At 42.2% G+C, this 16,190-nt stretch overlaps 1 protein-coding gene across 2 annotated transcripts in view; it reads right to left on the bottom strand.

Moving 5' to 3' along the window:
• Positions 1-16,190, bottom strand: part of triob (trio Rho guanine nucleotide exchange factor b) — a 112,024-nt gene continuing 95,834 nt past the window's right edge. For both annotated transcript variants that reach the window (XM_084943774.1, XM_084943773.1), the window contains 24 exons: positions 12,319-12,605; positions 12,068-12,238; positions 11,017-11,112; positions 10,545-10,693; positions 10,307-10,373; positions 10,104-10,207; positions 9,907-9,976; positions 9,721-9,810; positions 9,518-9,610; positions 9,386-9,436; positions 9,205-9,282; positions 8,764-8,955; positions 8,430-8,607; positions 7,381-8,291; positions 6,046-6,299; positions 5,794-5,923; positions 5,662-5,689; positions 5,386-5,548; positions 5,042-5,163; positions 4,828-4,906; positions 4,100-4,300; positions 3,856-3,994; positions 3,546-3,732; positions 1-2,791 (listed from right to left, as the gene is read on the bottom strand). In XM_084943774.1, coding sequence (XP_084799900.1) covers positions 2,373-2,791; positions 3,546-3,732; positions 3,856-3,994; positions 4,100-4,300; positions 4,828-4,906; positions 5,042-5,163; positions 5,386-5,548; positions 5,662-5,689; positions 5,794-5,923; positions 6,046-6,299; positions 7,381-8,291; positions 8,430-8,607; positions 8,764-8,955; positions 9,205-9,282; positions 9,386-9,436; positions 9,518-9,610; positions 9,721-9,810; positions 9,907-9,976; positions 10,104-10,207; positions 10,307-10,373; positions 10,545-10,693; positions 11,017-11,112; positions 12,068-12,238; positions 12,319-12,605 — 4,259 coding nt within the window. In that variant the 3' untranslated portion in view covers positions 1-2,372. The remainder of the gene's footprint in view (positions 2,792-3,545; positions 3,733-3,855; positions 3,995-4,099; positions 4,301-4,827; positions 4,907-5,041; positions 5,164-5,385; positions 5,549-5,661; positions 5,690-5,793; positions 5,924-6,045; positions 6,300-7,380; positions 8,292-8,429; positions 8,608-8,763; positions 8,956-9,204; positions 9,283-9,385; positions 9,437-9,517; positions 9,611-9,720; positions 9,811-9,906; positions 9,977-10,103; positions 10,208-10,306; positions 10,374-10,544; positions 10,694-11,016; positions 11,113-12,067; positions 12,239-12,318; positions 12,606-16,190) is intronic.

Here is a 16,190-nt window from a genome sequence, read left to right as displayed (position 1 = left end):
TTTCAGTAACGCTGACTGTGCCTTGTACGTTTAATGGCAAAATAACAGAGGACAAAATAAGTTATTTACAACACGTAGTAACATGTAAACACAATCTTCTGTACAAAGAAATATACATGCAAAAGTAAAAATAAGTCATACTAAGACATTCAAGATGACATTTCTGCAGTCTTGTTTTAGGTGTATTTAAAATATGACAGTTGTGAGGTTTACATCCCGGGTGTGGGCGAACTGCCCGACCCTTCTCTGTACATCTTTACATCGTGAGCAGGCGGGTTTCCCAAGAAACCGTTTCATCGCTTCGATCGTAACCCGAGCGCGCTCTGACAAAGCGATGATCAGGATAGTTTCAGGGAAACCGTTATCCACATTAATAAATAAAAATGACACAGAATGAAAGACGGAGACTTTACAGACCAGAGAGACAAGTCATTAAACTCAACATGTTATCGACAGCAACTGACAACCTTCAAATAAAACGAGAAGCGACGCGAGTTTTTCATTTTTACCGACCTCTCGAACTTAATTCACTGGACTGGCACTTTAAAGAAGTTTTTAAGCAACTTTTTAACCTAAAGACGTCATCGTATTTAAATGAAAACAACTGGCAGACCTTTTTCACGGGAGATACCTGTTAATGCTAATCAGAAAAACTGTGGTTCAGGGGTTGTTATTATCTGCCAGAAGGTATAATTCTTTCATCAGTGCAGTCCATGGTGACTTTTTTCACCCCAGACCTATTGCTTGGTGAAGATACGGTCTAGCAACATACACTAGTATCTACCTACAAGAGCCAAACAAACTCACACGGCAAATAACTTTGTGCACGGCTTGAAAAAAAGAAAAAAGAAAAAGAAATAATAATAAAAAAAGACAAGTCAATATAATTTTTTTCAGCAATAAACCACCAAACAATCTTCTTATTACAATAATAATAAATAAAACCACAAGGAACCTTTGTAAACGCTCATATGCCTCTGCTCAGTGTGGTCTGTTATAACTCAACATGACAAGTCATTAAAAAAAGCAAACAAACATATTAGCAGGAAAACAAAGCAGAGCCAACTTTGGTATTGTTACAAAAAAACAAAAGCGAAACAAGGACGACATAAAAGCATAAGTGCCTATATTTCATAGATACACATTTTTATACATTATTTTGGAAAAACTCTCCTTTTGTTGCAGGGTTGTATTTGTTGTTGTTGTTTTTTTTTTGTTTTTTTTTGCAGGATATTAATACTCAACTTAATACATAAGAGTTAACACAATACATACATCTATTGCAGTACCAGGTACGTACATGCCTTTTTAAGAATACGGCTACAACACAAGTTTTCATAAATAGTTGCATAAATGTTAAAGCTGCGACATTGCACGTGGGAACCTAGTAGCGGTTTGATCCGTCCGTCCGCAGGGACTCACTAAAACTCAGCAGATGGAATCGTTTTTGTTCGTCGAGAGATAAATCCGTCAAAATGAGAACGAAAAGCGGGAAAAACGTTATTTACATATAAGGCGGATGCAGGTAAAAATCTGAGAAGCTCTATCGGGATATTCTTTTTTGCTGAGTTGTTTTAATGCTTTGTTCAAGTTAGTTTCTCTTAGTGTCACAAACAGAAGTGATTTAACCTTTGAAACTGAAGCGGGAGAGTAAAGAAAAGCAAACTATTGCACTGAATGTAAGTTTCTGCAAAACGTGGTTTTGGTAGTTACATCTTGTTCCAGAATAAGAGGACCCTGCTGATGGGTGCCACTTCACCACGCAAATCTCACTTCCCTTTTTTTTTTTCTTTTTGTTTTTTTCTTTTTCTACTCACCAACTACCCTTTGTTTTCCAAAAGGTTATGAATAAAGACAGTTCTCTGTTTCCTCGCTGTACATTTTGTTTCATTTACAAAAAGTAATCTCTCGTTACAAAAAAACATTTTCTTGTGTTCAACCGAAAGCAGCCTGAAATATTCCTATTGTACAGTATTCTTCTTTTTTTTTTCTTTGTTTAACACTGTCCGAAACGCAAGACTCGCTCACGCTGGCTTGTTGAGAAAGCTTGGTTTTCTCCCTGCTGAGTCAAGGTTTTGAAATCTCAAATGGATTCCAAGAGTTTGCTTGTTGTGCAGGCATAGTGACGGTATGCCAGGTTTAAGGAGGGGAAGGGCTTGGGGGTTCGAAGGGTTTAATCGGCAGAGGTTAGTCAGTCGGCAGCAGCAGCAGCAGCAGCAGCAGCAGGACTTTTGTGGCTTTGTGAGGGAAAAGGGGATTGTAGCAGGCGTGTCGCTGGTGGTGCTCTCAGTAGGCTTCTAACAAGGATCAAGTGAATGAAGAGCAGTAGTGGAAGAAATTCCTTCTGGTCGTGTTTACCTGGTGACCTACTGTCAGGTCTGGCTGAGCAGGCGGCTGTGAAGGAAGGCCTTAATGGTGCCTATGGGCCGGACATCATTCTGGTGTTTCCGTCTCTCGATGAAAGAAATGAGCCTGGATGTGTCCAGATGTGCGCCGCAATGATTCCGAGATGGTGACAGTGCTGGTGGCTGTGTGGGATTTAAGGTTGAGTCACTGCTTGATAAACCTCGAGGCTGGAGCCAGGGCTCCTCCAGGCAGGACGCAGCAGGCGGCCGTCGCTCTGGCTCGCCCCGGAGCAGCAGGCAGATGAAGTCTCTGGCAGCTGGGCTCACACCATGGAAGTAATCCTCAGGGAAGCTAAAGTCCAGGCGACAGATGTTCAGACACGTCTCCTCAAGGCTCTCGTCCAGGAATGGAGAGGCGCCGCTCAGAACCACATAGGTCACCACCCCTGTAAATCAACCAGTTGGTCAATCAACAGGTTATTTAGCCAAATTAAATTAATTCATTCAGCTCACTTTTAATTTGGCTATAATAATCAATATAGCTTTATATTAAACAATCATGCACAAAAGCAGCTTCTGCAGCTGCTAAAATATTATAGCACCAAGACTACAACAATAACAATCCTCTGATAGATAATTTGCCTGATTGTTGAGGCTTTCACTGCATTATTGTAGGGTCTTTACCTTACAACACAAAAAAGCCTATAAATGCCATATAAATAAAACTGAACTGAATCATTAATTTTACACTGCACTCCCTTACGCTGTACTAATATATAAATTTTTCTGATGAAACTCATCATCTACATACATAGCAGTAAAATATCACTTGAAGCTTCAAAATATTGAAGTCAGTTAATAGATTGCTGCACGGTTGGAAAGTAGAAATTGCGACTGGGGATTTAAATCACTGATCTTTGCATCCCCAGAGAGGCTGACTGACTGCACTGCAGAGGAAACACTTGTGTTAACACACCTGGCTTAGAGATTGAGATGATAGTATCGCATGGGAGTATTTTTGTCTATTTTTGTGTCTTAGTCAAATATCAGTAAGCAGCCTTTTGCACATACTGATAAATAAGAACAAAGGAATGTGTATTTAATACTATTACAGTGGGTTTCTGCAGCTGTGATTGTGTATTCAAGTACATAAAGGGTTCTCTAATGCAAAAATCAGCAAGATACAATTTCTCTACAGACCTAAGCTCCAGAGGTCAGACGTCAGTGAGACGGGCTGACCCAGGATCAGTTCAGGAGCAGAGAACTCTGGGCTTCCCAGAAGAGGATGGATGTAAGAGGAGGGGGGGTTCAGTTGAACAGCATCACCAAAGTCTGTCAGCTTGATCACTGGCTGGGAAGACGCATGTTCCACCACAATGTTTTCAGGCTGTGGGAGCGAGATAGGAGGATATAGGACACAATCATCAGACCTAGAGAAGCACAACAGCAGTGCAACAGCTTCCCCAAAATAAGATTTAGATTGTAATGCTTTGTTTGTTGAACTGTTTACTTTGAGGTCAAGATGTGCTATCCTCCAGCTGTGCAGGTAATGGAGAGCTTCAAGAATATCTCTGAGGTATAAAGCAACTTTCTCCTCCGTCAGGTTGCCCCAGCTCACGATGTAGTCCAGGAATCGCCCCTGGTCTGCCCTGATAACACAAACACAACATGCATTTTATTTATTTATTTTTTTTTTAGAGACAAATCTAAGTATGTTTTTCAAACAGATGAGATGTCACAGTCGTTTTACTTACATCTCTAGTACCAGTACGTAGCTGCTGGCTGTCTCATACGTGTCTAGCAGCTTGACCAGATTGGGATGGTCTAGATTCTGGAGGAGTCTGATCTCCTGCAGGACCTGTTCTCGACGCAACAGCTTCTTGTTAACATGCTTTGCTGCAACTGTGCGTTTACTCCCTCTCTGGTCGCATCGCTTAGTCACCGAGAACCGACCCCTGCAAGGCAAAAATTAGTAGTTAGTAAACTGAAACTTGAGGAATAAGACATTTCATTTGTGTTTTACTTTAACTGATTTTAAAGATCCCAGGAACAGACCCTGGACTCACTTTTTAAAAATATCCTACATCAAATTTATAAACTATAACGCCCAATCGTGACTGGTAGACTCGGATGTATAATGTCAATCTACTTCTTTGTTGATTATCTATATCAGCTTGTCCAATGTACAACCTCATTTCCAAAAAAGCTTGTGACACTTTGTGAAAATGTAGTTTCTCATTGCTTAGTAAAGTTTGAACTTGTATTTGTGAATGCAGTCACAAATTGTGTTAAATGATTTGAATATTGCTGCATTCTCCAACCAGCTACTGAGGAATAAGCAACTCATTCTTCATTTAAATACCTTCACTTGTATCATCTGTCGCTACTGCTATTACTACTACTACTACTATATATATGAGTGCTGCTCCTAATTTATTAGCTTTGATGTGGTCGAGAAGCACTGCGTGACAGGAAAACACACCTTCCTAGTTCAGTAATCTCTGTGTACTGGGACTCAAAGCCGTTTTTCCAGAGGAGTTCGCTGCCATCGTCAGGGGTTCCTGAGACAACACAGGGAATTCACAATGATTCAAGTATACTAATCAAATGTAAAAATTATAAAATCAATGTTTTAAATGTTTCAAACACCTGCGTGGCATAATATCAAGAGACATACACAATGACAGGACTCTGACCTGACACCCTAAGACTGGCAGAGGAGGTGACAGCGCCTGCTATGTTTGTAGCAACACAGGTATACATGCCGCTGTCCTCTACAGACGCGTCCGTGATGCACAGGGACGCCTCTCCGGTCTCACTGCAGAAATGGAGAATGAAAGGAAACAAAGCATTAAGTGAAATTCACAAACTGATACTGTAATTTGCACACAGTTATTATGACTTCATATTCTTTTTTAACAACATGAATGTGTTAACTGTGTTTGTTAGCAGCACATCTGCACCTTTACGTCACAGGCTAATGTAAGATTTGGATTTTTCTAGCTAAAAATCAATAAAAGAAATTCACGTGAGCCCCCACCTGTAGGTCATGCTGTAATGTCCGTTGTTGCTCAGAGAGTTGTTGTCAGGGCCACGCCAAGTGATGGTTGGTCGGGGGCGACCGCAAACTTTACACCTCAGAGTAACTGCATTGCCACTCTCACATGTTGCATCACTAACTGGAATGAGGAACTCTGGGGGACCTAAAAACAACAACAACAAAAACCCAGCAAAGCTTATTGTTTATCTTTTTGAATTTTTATTCCAAATGCAAGGAAAGATTTGCTCCTTGGCTGAAGCAACAACGTGCACGTACCTTCATAGATAAAGTTGGGATTCAGAAGCTGAAATGACAATTTGAAGACATAATTAGATTTCTTGCACAAATTACAGTGGATGGGGGGGGAGGGGAGTCGGTGGGGTGGCGTTTAACGTAACACTTTTCTACCTTGACAGAGACTTTGTTGGCCAGGCTGTCCTGAGACTTTCGGTAGCCGTTCTCAATTTTCCTGCCCTCCTTGTCTCTTTTCTCAGACTTCCGGCGAATGCGCAGTGCTGTGTGCCACGATAATGACTTTCTAAACAAACACAAGAACAAAAATGGAGAAGTTTCAGGTTTCACGTTTGCATAATCGTAATCACTATGACTGTCGTGTTTTCGGTGGCAACCTAAAAAGGAAGGAAGGCTGCTTATGCTTACTTTATGGTGCCTTCGGAGAGCTCGGGTGTGACTGAGGATGAAGTGTGTCCTAACACGTAGCCAGGGATCCAGCCCTCAGCCGCAGGGCAGTGCTCATTGGCTGCCCGGTACACCAGGAACATGTTCTGCTGGTTGCTTGCTAGCATTTGGACCACCTCACCCTGCACCACACTGATCTCATCCTCCTTCACTGCCACATAATCCTGAGTCACCAGCATGGTGGACACGCTGCTGCTGCTACTACTGCTTTCACTCTGTCAGGAGGAGAACACATTAAATCATGAGTTACTGCACACTCATGATTTAATTAACACACATGAAAATACATAAATACATAAATGCACATATGTCTAAAAGGGAAATGTTACTTCACACCAATCAAATGGATAGTTTGATTGCAGGGAACATATATAAAAATGAAATTGAGAATATGTTGAACGCATGCAGTGCAAAATGCTTTTTTTTTCTTCTTTTTTTTGAAAAAGCACTTGTTTGTATTTAGAGCAACGGGCTGACAAGTTAGACTGAGAAGTTACAAAAGCACAGAGCTTATGATCCCCCCGGGCAGGGATGATGAAATGAGGAACTTTATGTTTTCAAAGACAAAGACAAGTTTTCAAGAAGAGGTGCTGAAGACACTTTGAAACAAACAGGGCAGGTTGTCGAAATTAAAAAAAGCAGTTTGTGCAAACAAGCTTTTAGCCTTTGTGAGGTGAGAAACCATCTCACCAGATAAAAAGCCATTTCAAAAAGAAATTCTGTTGGTACTGTCAAACAAACAAGGCAGGTTGCGGAAAACAAAACGCTGTTTGTGCAATCGTAAGGTTAATCTCTGTGAAGTGAGAAACCATCTTACCAGAAAAGAAACGGCTTTTTTGAAATGTGCTAATGTTTTCAAAAAACAAAGAAAAAAAAACATCCCATAGCTTTTGAAAGGAGATTGGAAGTTATCACCTAACGGAAAAAAGAGATAACGTGTTTTTGAAATGGCACTTGTTAATGTTTAGTAGCTACAGTTGGAAAGCAAATGCGTACTGAAGCTCAGAGAGAGTCTTGAAAAGCAGATACAAGTTTCTCTGTGACTCAGATCCACACTGTTAGTAGTTTCCGGAAAGGCAAAAATTCTCCCTCACACACACTGTCGGTGAAGTTAGTGCACTCAGATAGGTGTTATTCTTCAGTCATTCAAGTGTTTCAGCAGCAGTAGTAGTTGTTGAATTTAAAAGCCATTCTCAGAGCCAGCGGCAGGTTGACTGACTGGCAGACAGGCAGCCACTAAGGGTGAGGTTAGTGACTAGTAAGTACTCTAGGCCTCGCTGAAGCCTGGGCCTCGACTTGGCATCTTACCCCGTTGCTCTGGGTGGAGTGTATGGACTGCTCGCTGGTGGAGGAGCAGGTGCTCATGCGATCTATGTCCTTACTGTGGCTGGAGTGGCGGTGATGAGAGGGAGTCCCGTGACTTCCTCTGCCCAGAGTGTCGCCTCCACTGCTACCATTGTCACTGGGGTAGGAGAAGGAACCTGGCCTGCTGGTAGGAGAGGGAGGCAGAGCGGGGACTATGGCCCAGAAAGCGTTGCCTTTATGAGCTGGGCTGGTGGGGACAAACGCTTCCTTTCCTCCTCCTCCTCCGGGAGTTTGAGGTAATATCAGAGGTGAAACTGTCCCAACTCGAGGGCTTTTGAGATGAAAATTCAGAGGAGCTACTGGCATCTGTGGTCTGCCGGCCATTTGATGCTTCGGCATTTCCTCTGAGCCACCGAGAACCTGTCTGACACTGCTGTCCATACTACCTGATGGCCTGTTACTGTTATTACTGTTACTTCCATGAGGACTATCCAGCATCCTCATCTTAGGGACCTCTGAGGCTAACAGCTCTCCATTAGCTGTGTTGCCTGAACGGGGGTTAGAGGAGAGGGACTGAAGCGGTTGTGGGTGGCAGAGTGACCACATACCTGCTGATCTGTCGGGACCCTCAGGGCCCGGGGGGTGATGGTGGTGAACAGGCTGGGGGAGGCGTGAGGACGGCTGGGGGATGCGAGATGGTCGGGAGCGCGGGCCGCACAGGGAGGAGGCGCTACCCCCTGATCCTCCAGAGCTGCCTTCGCCGCCACCTCCTCCCCCCATATTGCAGGTACTGTTGGAGCTGCTGCCTCCTGGTAGACCTGCAGTACTGCTGCTGCTAGGTGGACCGCTTGGCCCGCCACCTCCCACATGGTTCCTCTGATACTCTATAGGTGACGTCAAAGCTGTGGGAGCAGACAAGTGTTTTTTGTTTTTTTTTAAACAACTTAATAGCCCTCTTAAACGAAAAGGACCAAGAGTGTCAAAATGTTTTATGTAAAAATGTAATTTTGTGTGTTACAGTATTCACAACAATTTCTTACCATTGAGGAAATTTCTCTGATTCTCCAGGATCTGGCTGACCTGATGGATCCAGACTTGACTGACCCCAGGACTTGGTGAATGGAAAGTGTACCTCTCCAGGTTGCCACTAGATGACCTGGAGGTCAGTGTGAACTTGCAGGGGTCATCAGCATTTTCTTCTAGACCCAACCAGCTCACCTGAAGTTACGTGGCAGGCAAGGGTAAAGAGACAAAGATAAGAAAAAATATATAGATATGAAATAAAATAGAGCAGGTTTAGCTTCATGTTCAAGAGGTACAATCCAAAGTAAGTCCACAGTTGGTCTCAAAGCTATTTAAGTGAGCTGTATTCACCTTAATGCTGTTCTTGAAGAGGTAGCCAGGAGTAGAGAAGCCCTTCTTTTTGTCCAGGGGTTCACTGAAGATAACTATCTGCTCAAACAGAAACACTCTCCTCTCTTTCATCCTGGATAGGAGCCCTCCGTCCTGGTCTGAAACCATGAAAGTGTCTTGGAGAAGCAATCTGCCCTGAGCCACAATTTTACCCTGAGAAACAAACAGGCAATCCAAGATGGTGAAGGAGTTTTCTTAAATAGTTTTATTTTGGATAAGTTATTAGAAAAAATATGAAAACACACAAAATCCGACAACAAACTAGAGCTGCAAAAACAAGTGCACACTGACACCTAGTGGCAGTTGCCTGAAACAAGACAAAAAATGTGAAGCATTTACTCTATTGTATTATTTATTTTGGAAACATTCACACACTATCAGAGGTACCAAAGGGAGACTTACATCAAAGCCTTGAAGGCGCCCAACATTCATCATGTCATTGCAGCGTTTGGGGACCACGCACATCACTTCTACAGCTTTCTGTGGAAGAACACGAGAGAAAAATAGTTAAAAACTACTTGCATATTAGACAAAGTGACTAAGAATATAAATCTAGTTATGATACTTTCACTTTCGATTGTACCTCCAGCTCTGTGGCATCCACTCCAGCCTTCTTAGAAATTTTAAGAAGATCCTGTGAAGAAGTTAACAGAGGTAAGGAGAGAAATTCAGACTGTGTTGATCATAATTTATGTTGTACAGAAAAATGATTTACCTTCAGTAATAGTTGGTACTTCATTATGCGCTGGACGGGTTTGATGAGTAAGTCAGTGAGCTGCAGTCTGTGTCCCAGTCGCTGCTTCAGGTCCTGAAGAAAAATAAAAATCTATCATGTCCGGGACCTGACTCATGACACGGACAATACAATACAGATAGCATGCTGTGGCTATGAGGTGCAAAATGATTAAACAATCTTACCTCAAAGTACGTATCAATATACTCTGACACGATGTGCTCAGACTTAGGCTTGTTTTGGCAGTACACAATATACATGTGCAGTCTCCGTTCCTGTATTTGGAACAAAAACAGAAAAGAATATTACAGATAAGAACATGTAATACCCTCTTTAACAAAATCATGCTGCAAAACTAGTGCATTTCTTACTTGTTTGACAAATAAAGGTGCCAGCCGGTCAGGATCCTCCAAACACTTTTCAAGTTCTCCCAGGAAAAAACTGTGAATGGATACAGACATGTGATTTAACCTGCCAAGAAACAGCATGTTGACATTTTCTTTGTATAATGCTGCATATGCCCTGAAGCAGGGGCAGGTACTACAGCTGAAGGATTCTGCCAGCGTACTCTTTGTGCCAGTCATAGATCTGATGGATGTTTCCAAAGACAATCTTGTCTTTTCCTTTCATGTCATCTGGAACTCCTTCCTCTTTCATTCTGCTCATGTAGCCCTGAAAGAAAGAGCCACCCAAAGTGTAAGAAGCACAAGCTAACGCTGACCAACAACTATGTCCAAAAATTTATTTATCCAGATTGTCTTCTTTTCTTACCTCCACCACTGATCCCAGGTCTCTGACATAGTCTCTCTCAGTCTCCACCAGCTCCAGAAGTACATAACTGAGAGAAAGAAAACACAGAAATTGTCACGAGTAAGACGAATGCAACGCTCAGCTGTGGATGAATATCAGAAATGCTCCATATAAGCACACGAATGAGGACAAACATCATTTAGTGTCTGGGTTCAAGCAGCTTTTGTTTATAAAAACACCAACAGGACTTATAACTCACTGTCTTCTCTTGAGGAAGCCAGATTTGCGCTCGTCCACCTCGTCGATGGGTGAGGAGGAGGAGAGGAGGGAGTTGTCGGAGGGATTGAGAGAGGGAGAGCTGCTGTCACCTTGCTCCACCAACAGAGAACTGGGACGGTCTTCCAGTGACTGAATTAAAGAATTAAGAAATTAAGAGGCAGAAAAATATGTTCCACTTACTTATCTTTATCGAAATGAAGCATAATATACGTGGAGGCCAGTCTGCATGAGTATACTGGGGATATTCGCCAGAGTGCAGTGCCCATTTGTTGGAACAGAGGACAGCTGGGATAGTTAGTCACAGTTTTGACAGATGACTTGCTGGCAATGATGCCATTCTCTGTCACTAACACCAGAAAGAAAGCGCGCGCTTGTATCTACATCTATTAAAATTGTTGTGCAAGTGGGCTTCATTTGCAAGTATTTGTGAGTGTTTATGAAATCCATCTCACCATCTTGCTCTTCACCAGTTCTTCGATGGCACTGACCAGTTCAGCCGCACTGGGTGTCTCTGAGCTACTGGGACGGCCAGACAGCCGAGATGCAGACTGAAAGAGAGAGAAGAAATGGAAGGAATAAAGAAAACTAACGGTTAATCTTCAAGACACTGTGAATGGAGAACTTTTAGGTGTTGCATGCATACAGGAGTCATACATTCTTAGAGACTTGAGCTCACCGTTGTCGTGATTTGGACCTCGATATTCCACATGTCCAAATAAAGACTTGGTTTGTGTGATCTCCCTAATAAAAGGGTTAATTGGGAGCCAACTTGGAGCCAATCACAGACTATATTCTTGGGAAAACAGGGGTTACGAGGTGGGTTTAGGTCAGGGGGAAACTGTGATTGGAGTGCTCTTGAAGCACACGCGCCATAATTGGTCGAAAAAATACTCCATTGGACGGAAAGTTTGCCTCTGCTACAGAGCTTAGTCGGAGGCACAAAGGGCAGGGCGAGATTTAAACGATTCACAATACCCAACCATTTAATGTCACAGACATTTTGCTACTGCAAAGACATGTAAATGGATTCACTTCAGCAAAAAAAAGAACAAAAAAGAAGAAAAAAACATGCAGAGGGAATTTAACTAAACAAGAAAGGAAAAATCTAAATAGGATCTTTTAGAGGGTTTCACATGGACAGATAGGGAAACTGGGACAGAAGAGAAGCAGAACAGAAATCAACATAATGCTGAAGGAGGGAACATGCAACCATTAAGAAAATAGGAGAAAACAGGCAGAGTTATTAGTGCCAAAATAAAGTTAAGCTGTTATTTTAAGCTGTGAGTGGAGGAGCAAGTTAAAAATCTTGCTGCCTATGAGTCATGTGGATTAAATAATAACAGAACAAATACAAACAGAAATAAACAAAGAAAAAGCTCAAATATATGTCCACTTTATGCTGTTCAATCTATCTTACTTTCCCTCTTTTTGATGCACATGATGAGCTGTTGTGTGTACATCATATATTTATGACTGCGTCTCGATTGCTCTGCATGTCCCCACCTTGTCATCCTGAGAGTCGGGCTGAAGCAGGCTGTGTTGCTGGATGGCCATTGGGGGAGGCAGCGGGACAGCGTCCGCCCCCTCTTCTCCTTCCTCCTCACCGCAGCTCTGCATGCCCGATGAGGAAGACTTGGACAGGGTGCCGCTGCTCAGCCCCTCATTGCGCATACGCTGGAGAGAAATAAAGAACAAGTGGTAGTTCAGAGTCAGACATGGTCACAGTTATTCAGCATTACGGTGCGTCGTCTTACTTCTTCCAGGGTCTCATCTTGTGGAGTGGCGGCGCTGTCGTCAGAGTCCTTCTGCGAGCCGGGCATCGCGTCCATGTTCTTCCTCGTGCCATCGCGGTTCTTCTTATGCTTGTGGGCGAGCTTTTTGACGTGGCCGTCGGCTTTACCGGAGCTGAGTCGCCGAACCGGACTCGTCAGCCACTTCCTTAGCGTGTTTCCAGGACGTTTGGGACCTGGGGAGCTGTGAGGACCCAGGGTTTGGCTGGAGCCGGGCTGCAGGGCGTCATTGCTGGATACGGACAAGGTGTCTGAATGGACAGAGGAAAGAGAAGGAAGCGCATCCAGTGTTAACCAAACGAAACTCAAAGAACATGCAACCATTAAAGAAAAAAAACAAACTTTTTTCAGTTTTACACTGACTGGCAGATCTTTCAAATCAGGGACTAACAATAGACAGCTAATCCATGTGATTAATGCTATCTGATTGCGCTGTTGTGAAGGTTTGTTTACATCACACATGCTTTTACACTGGCACAAACTCTTCCTGGAATATGAAAGTATGACCCAAATCAAATCTGTCGAATTTATTGCTCATTGCAAAAATCATACATATTCATGGTAAGATGTTAAGTGTCACCAACTCATTTATTTCTGCATTAAACAAAACTCTATGCATATGTAACATAGCCTAGAGGCAGAGAGAAGAAAAAAATAAAGTCAATATATGTTAAAGATAAGTGTGGATGTGTTTGTTTGTGCTCTGTGCAGGAGGCAGGATGGCCTCCTCCCCCTCTCGCAGTGATGACGGCTCCTCGGGGAATCTGTAGGAGGAAAGCTCTTTTTCTTCGACTAGAAATGGAGCGGTGAGAAAATAACGCAGTATAAAGGGATGCTTGAGGCTTTGTCTGAGTACTTCAAACATACAGCCATCTGTCTGTCTCACCTGTCTCTGCTCATTTACTCTTACTTATCTCCCTCTAACCTTAATTTGTTTGCCCTTGTATCACCCTTTATCATTCACTGCACTACCATCCTCCTCTTTAGCTTCCTTTGCTCTCGCTGAAAATGCTGAGGGGAGACTCACAAGTCTGACAACTAAACAAGCTTCTGACAATCTCTGAGCAATCTCAGGATGAGGGTGGATATCCTCAAGCAGTTCAACCGAGGGTAACAACCTGATTTAAAAGTTTTTCTCAATCTGCTCATTTCATGAGAGAAAGAAAAACAAAAACCACAAGCAGTAACTCTGACTGTGGATACCACAGAATACATTATGTTAATTAATTGAAATTAATTACACTGCTGCACAGTTTGTCAGCCTGGGTGGACATGTACTGTTGGACACACTTGCATCCCAAGATTGTTTTATACTATGTTTTTTTCTCTATTTGGCCAAATTATTATCAATCACCATGTCAGCTACAATTTTTATGCATGACAGAGAGCTGTAGTTACAGAAAAATTATGAAAGCATCCCCAGTGCATGCAAAAATCGTGTAACAATAACATAAAAATTAGGGATTTTAAATTCTGTCATCAGGATACTGTTTTTTTAATCTTAGAAATAATCTAAATGGACAAAAGTACTGGGGCAACAACACATCACACCTACAGGAGCTGTTCAGCCATGCCAAGAAGCTCCCGGTGCAATTTCTCTGCTGATGTTAATGCCAGAGGAGGTTTCAAACTTAGTTATTGAGTCAGCAATAAGTGACTGATAGAGGCTTTTACACACTATGCGTCTCAGCACTTAATGACCGCGATCTGCAACTATAGGTGGCCTGACACTTTGTGGTTGAGCTGCTGTGGCTTCTAAATGTTTCCGCTTTACAAGCTGATCTAGGACAAAAGAGTGACTTCTTGGAACAGTCGCATCCTCTTTCAGTACCACAATTCACTGAGCTCTTTAGAATAACCCATTTTTTCCACAAATGTGCGGTAAAGGGAGAGAAAAGACGTGAATTCAAAGATTACGAGAGTGTGGGACCCAAAACTTGTTTCCATTTTCAAAGTCTGACCTTTCAGAACAATGCCTCATTTCTTCATGCTTTTATCACTGCCAATTTAGACTAATAAACAGCACTTATTCTTTTTTTTCGTTGAATTTAGAAAACAAGCAAACAAACGAACAAACAAAATGAACTACAGTGACACTGCACTGGCTCTCTGTACCTTATAGAACCTGTTTGTTTCGTTCCCCTCTACATGAGAGACTTCATTTCCTTTTATGTTTCAGCCAGATCACTGCTGGTCCATCACTGCTTTTCAGCAGTGAAACCACCTACTGATTTAACCCCTCATACAGGCTTTCAGTATATTTCAAAAAACAGTTTAACACCTGTCTGTTAAATGAAGCACTTGTTATATTATACCCATAGTTTTATTCATGTTAAAGTCTTTGTTTTAAATCCTATTTTGTCCTCTGTTTTTATTACACTGATTTCTTTAAAGATCCTTGCTGTTAATACAGCGAGTTAAATTAAAGGCTGTTTCTTGATACAGGCGGTGATGACCTTTTCATTGTGGACACGACTTCCAGTGAGGAAGTGACTGCAAAAATATGTTTATTCATACAGGGGCGATGAGTCAGGACAACACACTCTCCTCCTACATCACTCTGCTTTAAATTGTTTGCATGAAAACATGATGAGCTTGAAAACAAACATCCAGAAAGGAGAACAGAGAGATGTTTTAAATCTTTTAGAGGAAGGTTAATTTTAGTGTGTGTACGAGTAGAAGTTATCTAGGTTTTACAGCTAGACTAAAGGCAAGGTTTAAAATACTCGAATTCAGTTATTAGAGCATTTAAAAAGGTGCAGCTGCAAAAGATTAAGGCACACGCCTGAGCCGAACGGCTTTTATGAATAGCAGGTGTGGAATTTCTGCCGTTCTTCATTGGACGATTTCACCCAGCCTGACTTAATGCATCAACATGTGAACGTGTGGCCGTCATTAAGCCTCTGGAAGACTTTTCTTCTTACTGTGCTCTCCTTACTTATAGAATGTGTTCTTACATCACATGCAAAGGAATGAAGACAGCTCGGTTCCTCAACAACAAGAATCTCCCACATCAGGCACTGTAAAGGCTTTAAATCCATCTTTACTAAGATTCCTCGCACCATCTTCTTCTCACGGTAAAAATCTTTCAATATGGTGCACAGAAAATGAGAACACATGTTTTTTACAGGTTGCTTTCATTCTGTTCAAACATCTTGAAGGGATGGGAAGGGGAAACTTGGGACGCTTTGCAAATCAATATTTTCCACCCAAACACTCTATTTAAAGACAACAGGGGGTGTCGAAGATTTGTGTGTTTTGCTTGAGGGCAACTTCATCGCTTTTGTTGGCTCAAAAGTTTTACGTGCAACCTCGCTGGTTAGAGCAGATTTGTGGGGGAGCTTTGTAAAATGCTCTCCTCCAACAGATCCCCTGCAGTACTAAATGAAAACCAGTCACAATTGCTGGTTACAGTACTACCCTGGAATTTTTTAGTCACGGGTGCATTCACGGATCCTGTTTAAGGCTGTAATTCTGATGACTCAGAATACCTTTGTTGGTCTCCGAGGATTCCAAATCCCTCACTTATGAGTTCTGAATCCTTCCCCAAATCATGTTTACATTCGATTCACTATTCATGCTAAAAGTTAAAACTACAGGTGCTGACTAGACCTTTGATTTATTAGTGTTTAATATCCAGAAGAGTGTAGGTAAATACCTGCATTAGACAACTGTTGTTCACTAATGGGAACCAGATGAGTCTCTGATACATGTTCACCCAGACTGATAAACTGTAGCAGTTAAATCAAATTTAACCCAAGCTAAAGTGATTAAGATAACCGCTAAAATGATCACTGAACTGAGAGACCACACTGATGAGCTCCAGCACTTAGGTG

Source organism: Perissodus microlepis, chromosome 11 (assembly GCF_051167445.1).
Source record: "Perissodus microlepis isolate ML-2025 ecotype Zambia chromosome 11, ASM5116744v1, whole genome shotgun sequence".
NCBI lineage: Eukaryota > Metazoa > Chordata > Actinopteri > Cichliformes > Cichlidae > Perissodus > Perissodus microlepis.
Note: the sequence above shows the minus strand (reverse complement) of the source record. Positions and strands in the feature narration are given on the sequence as shown.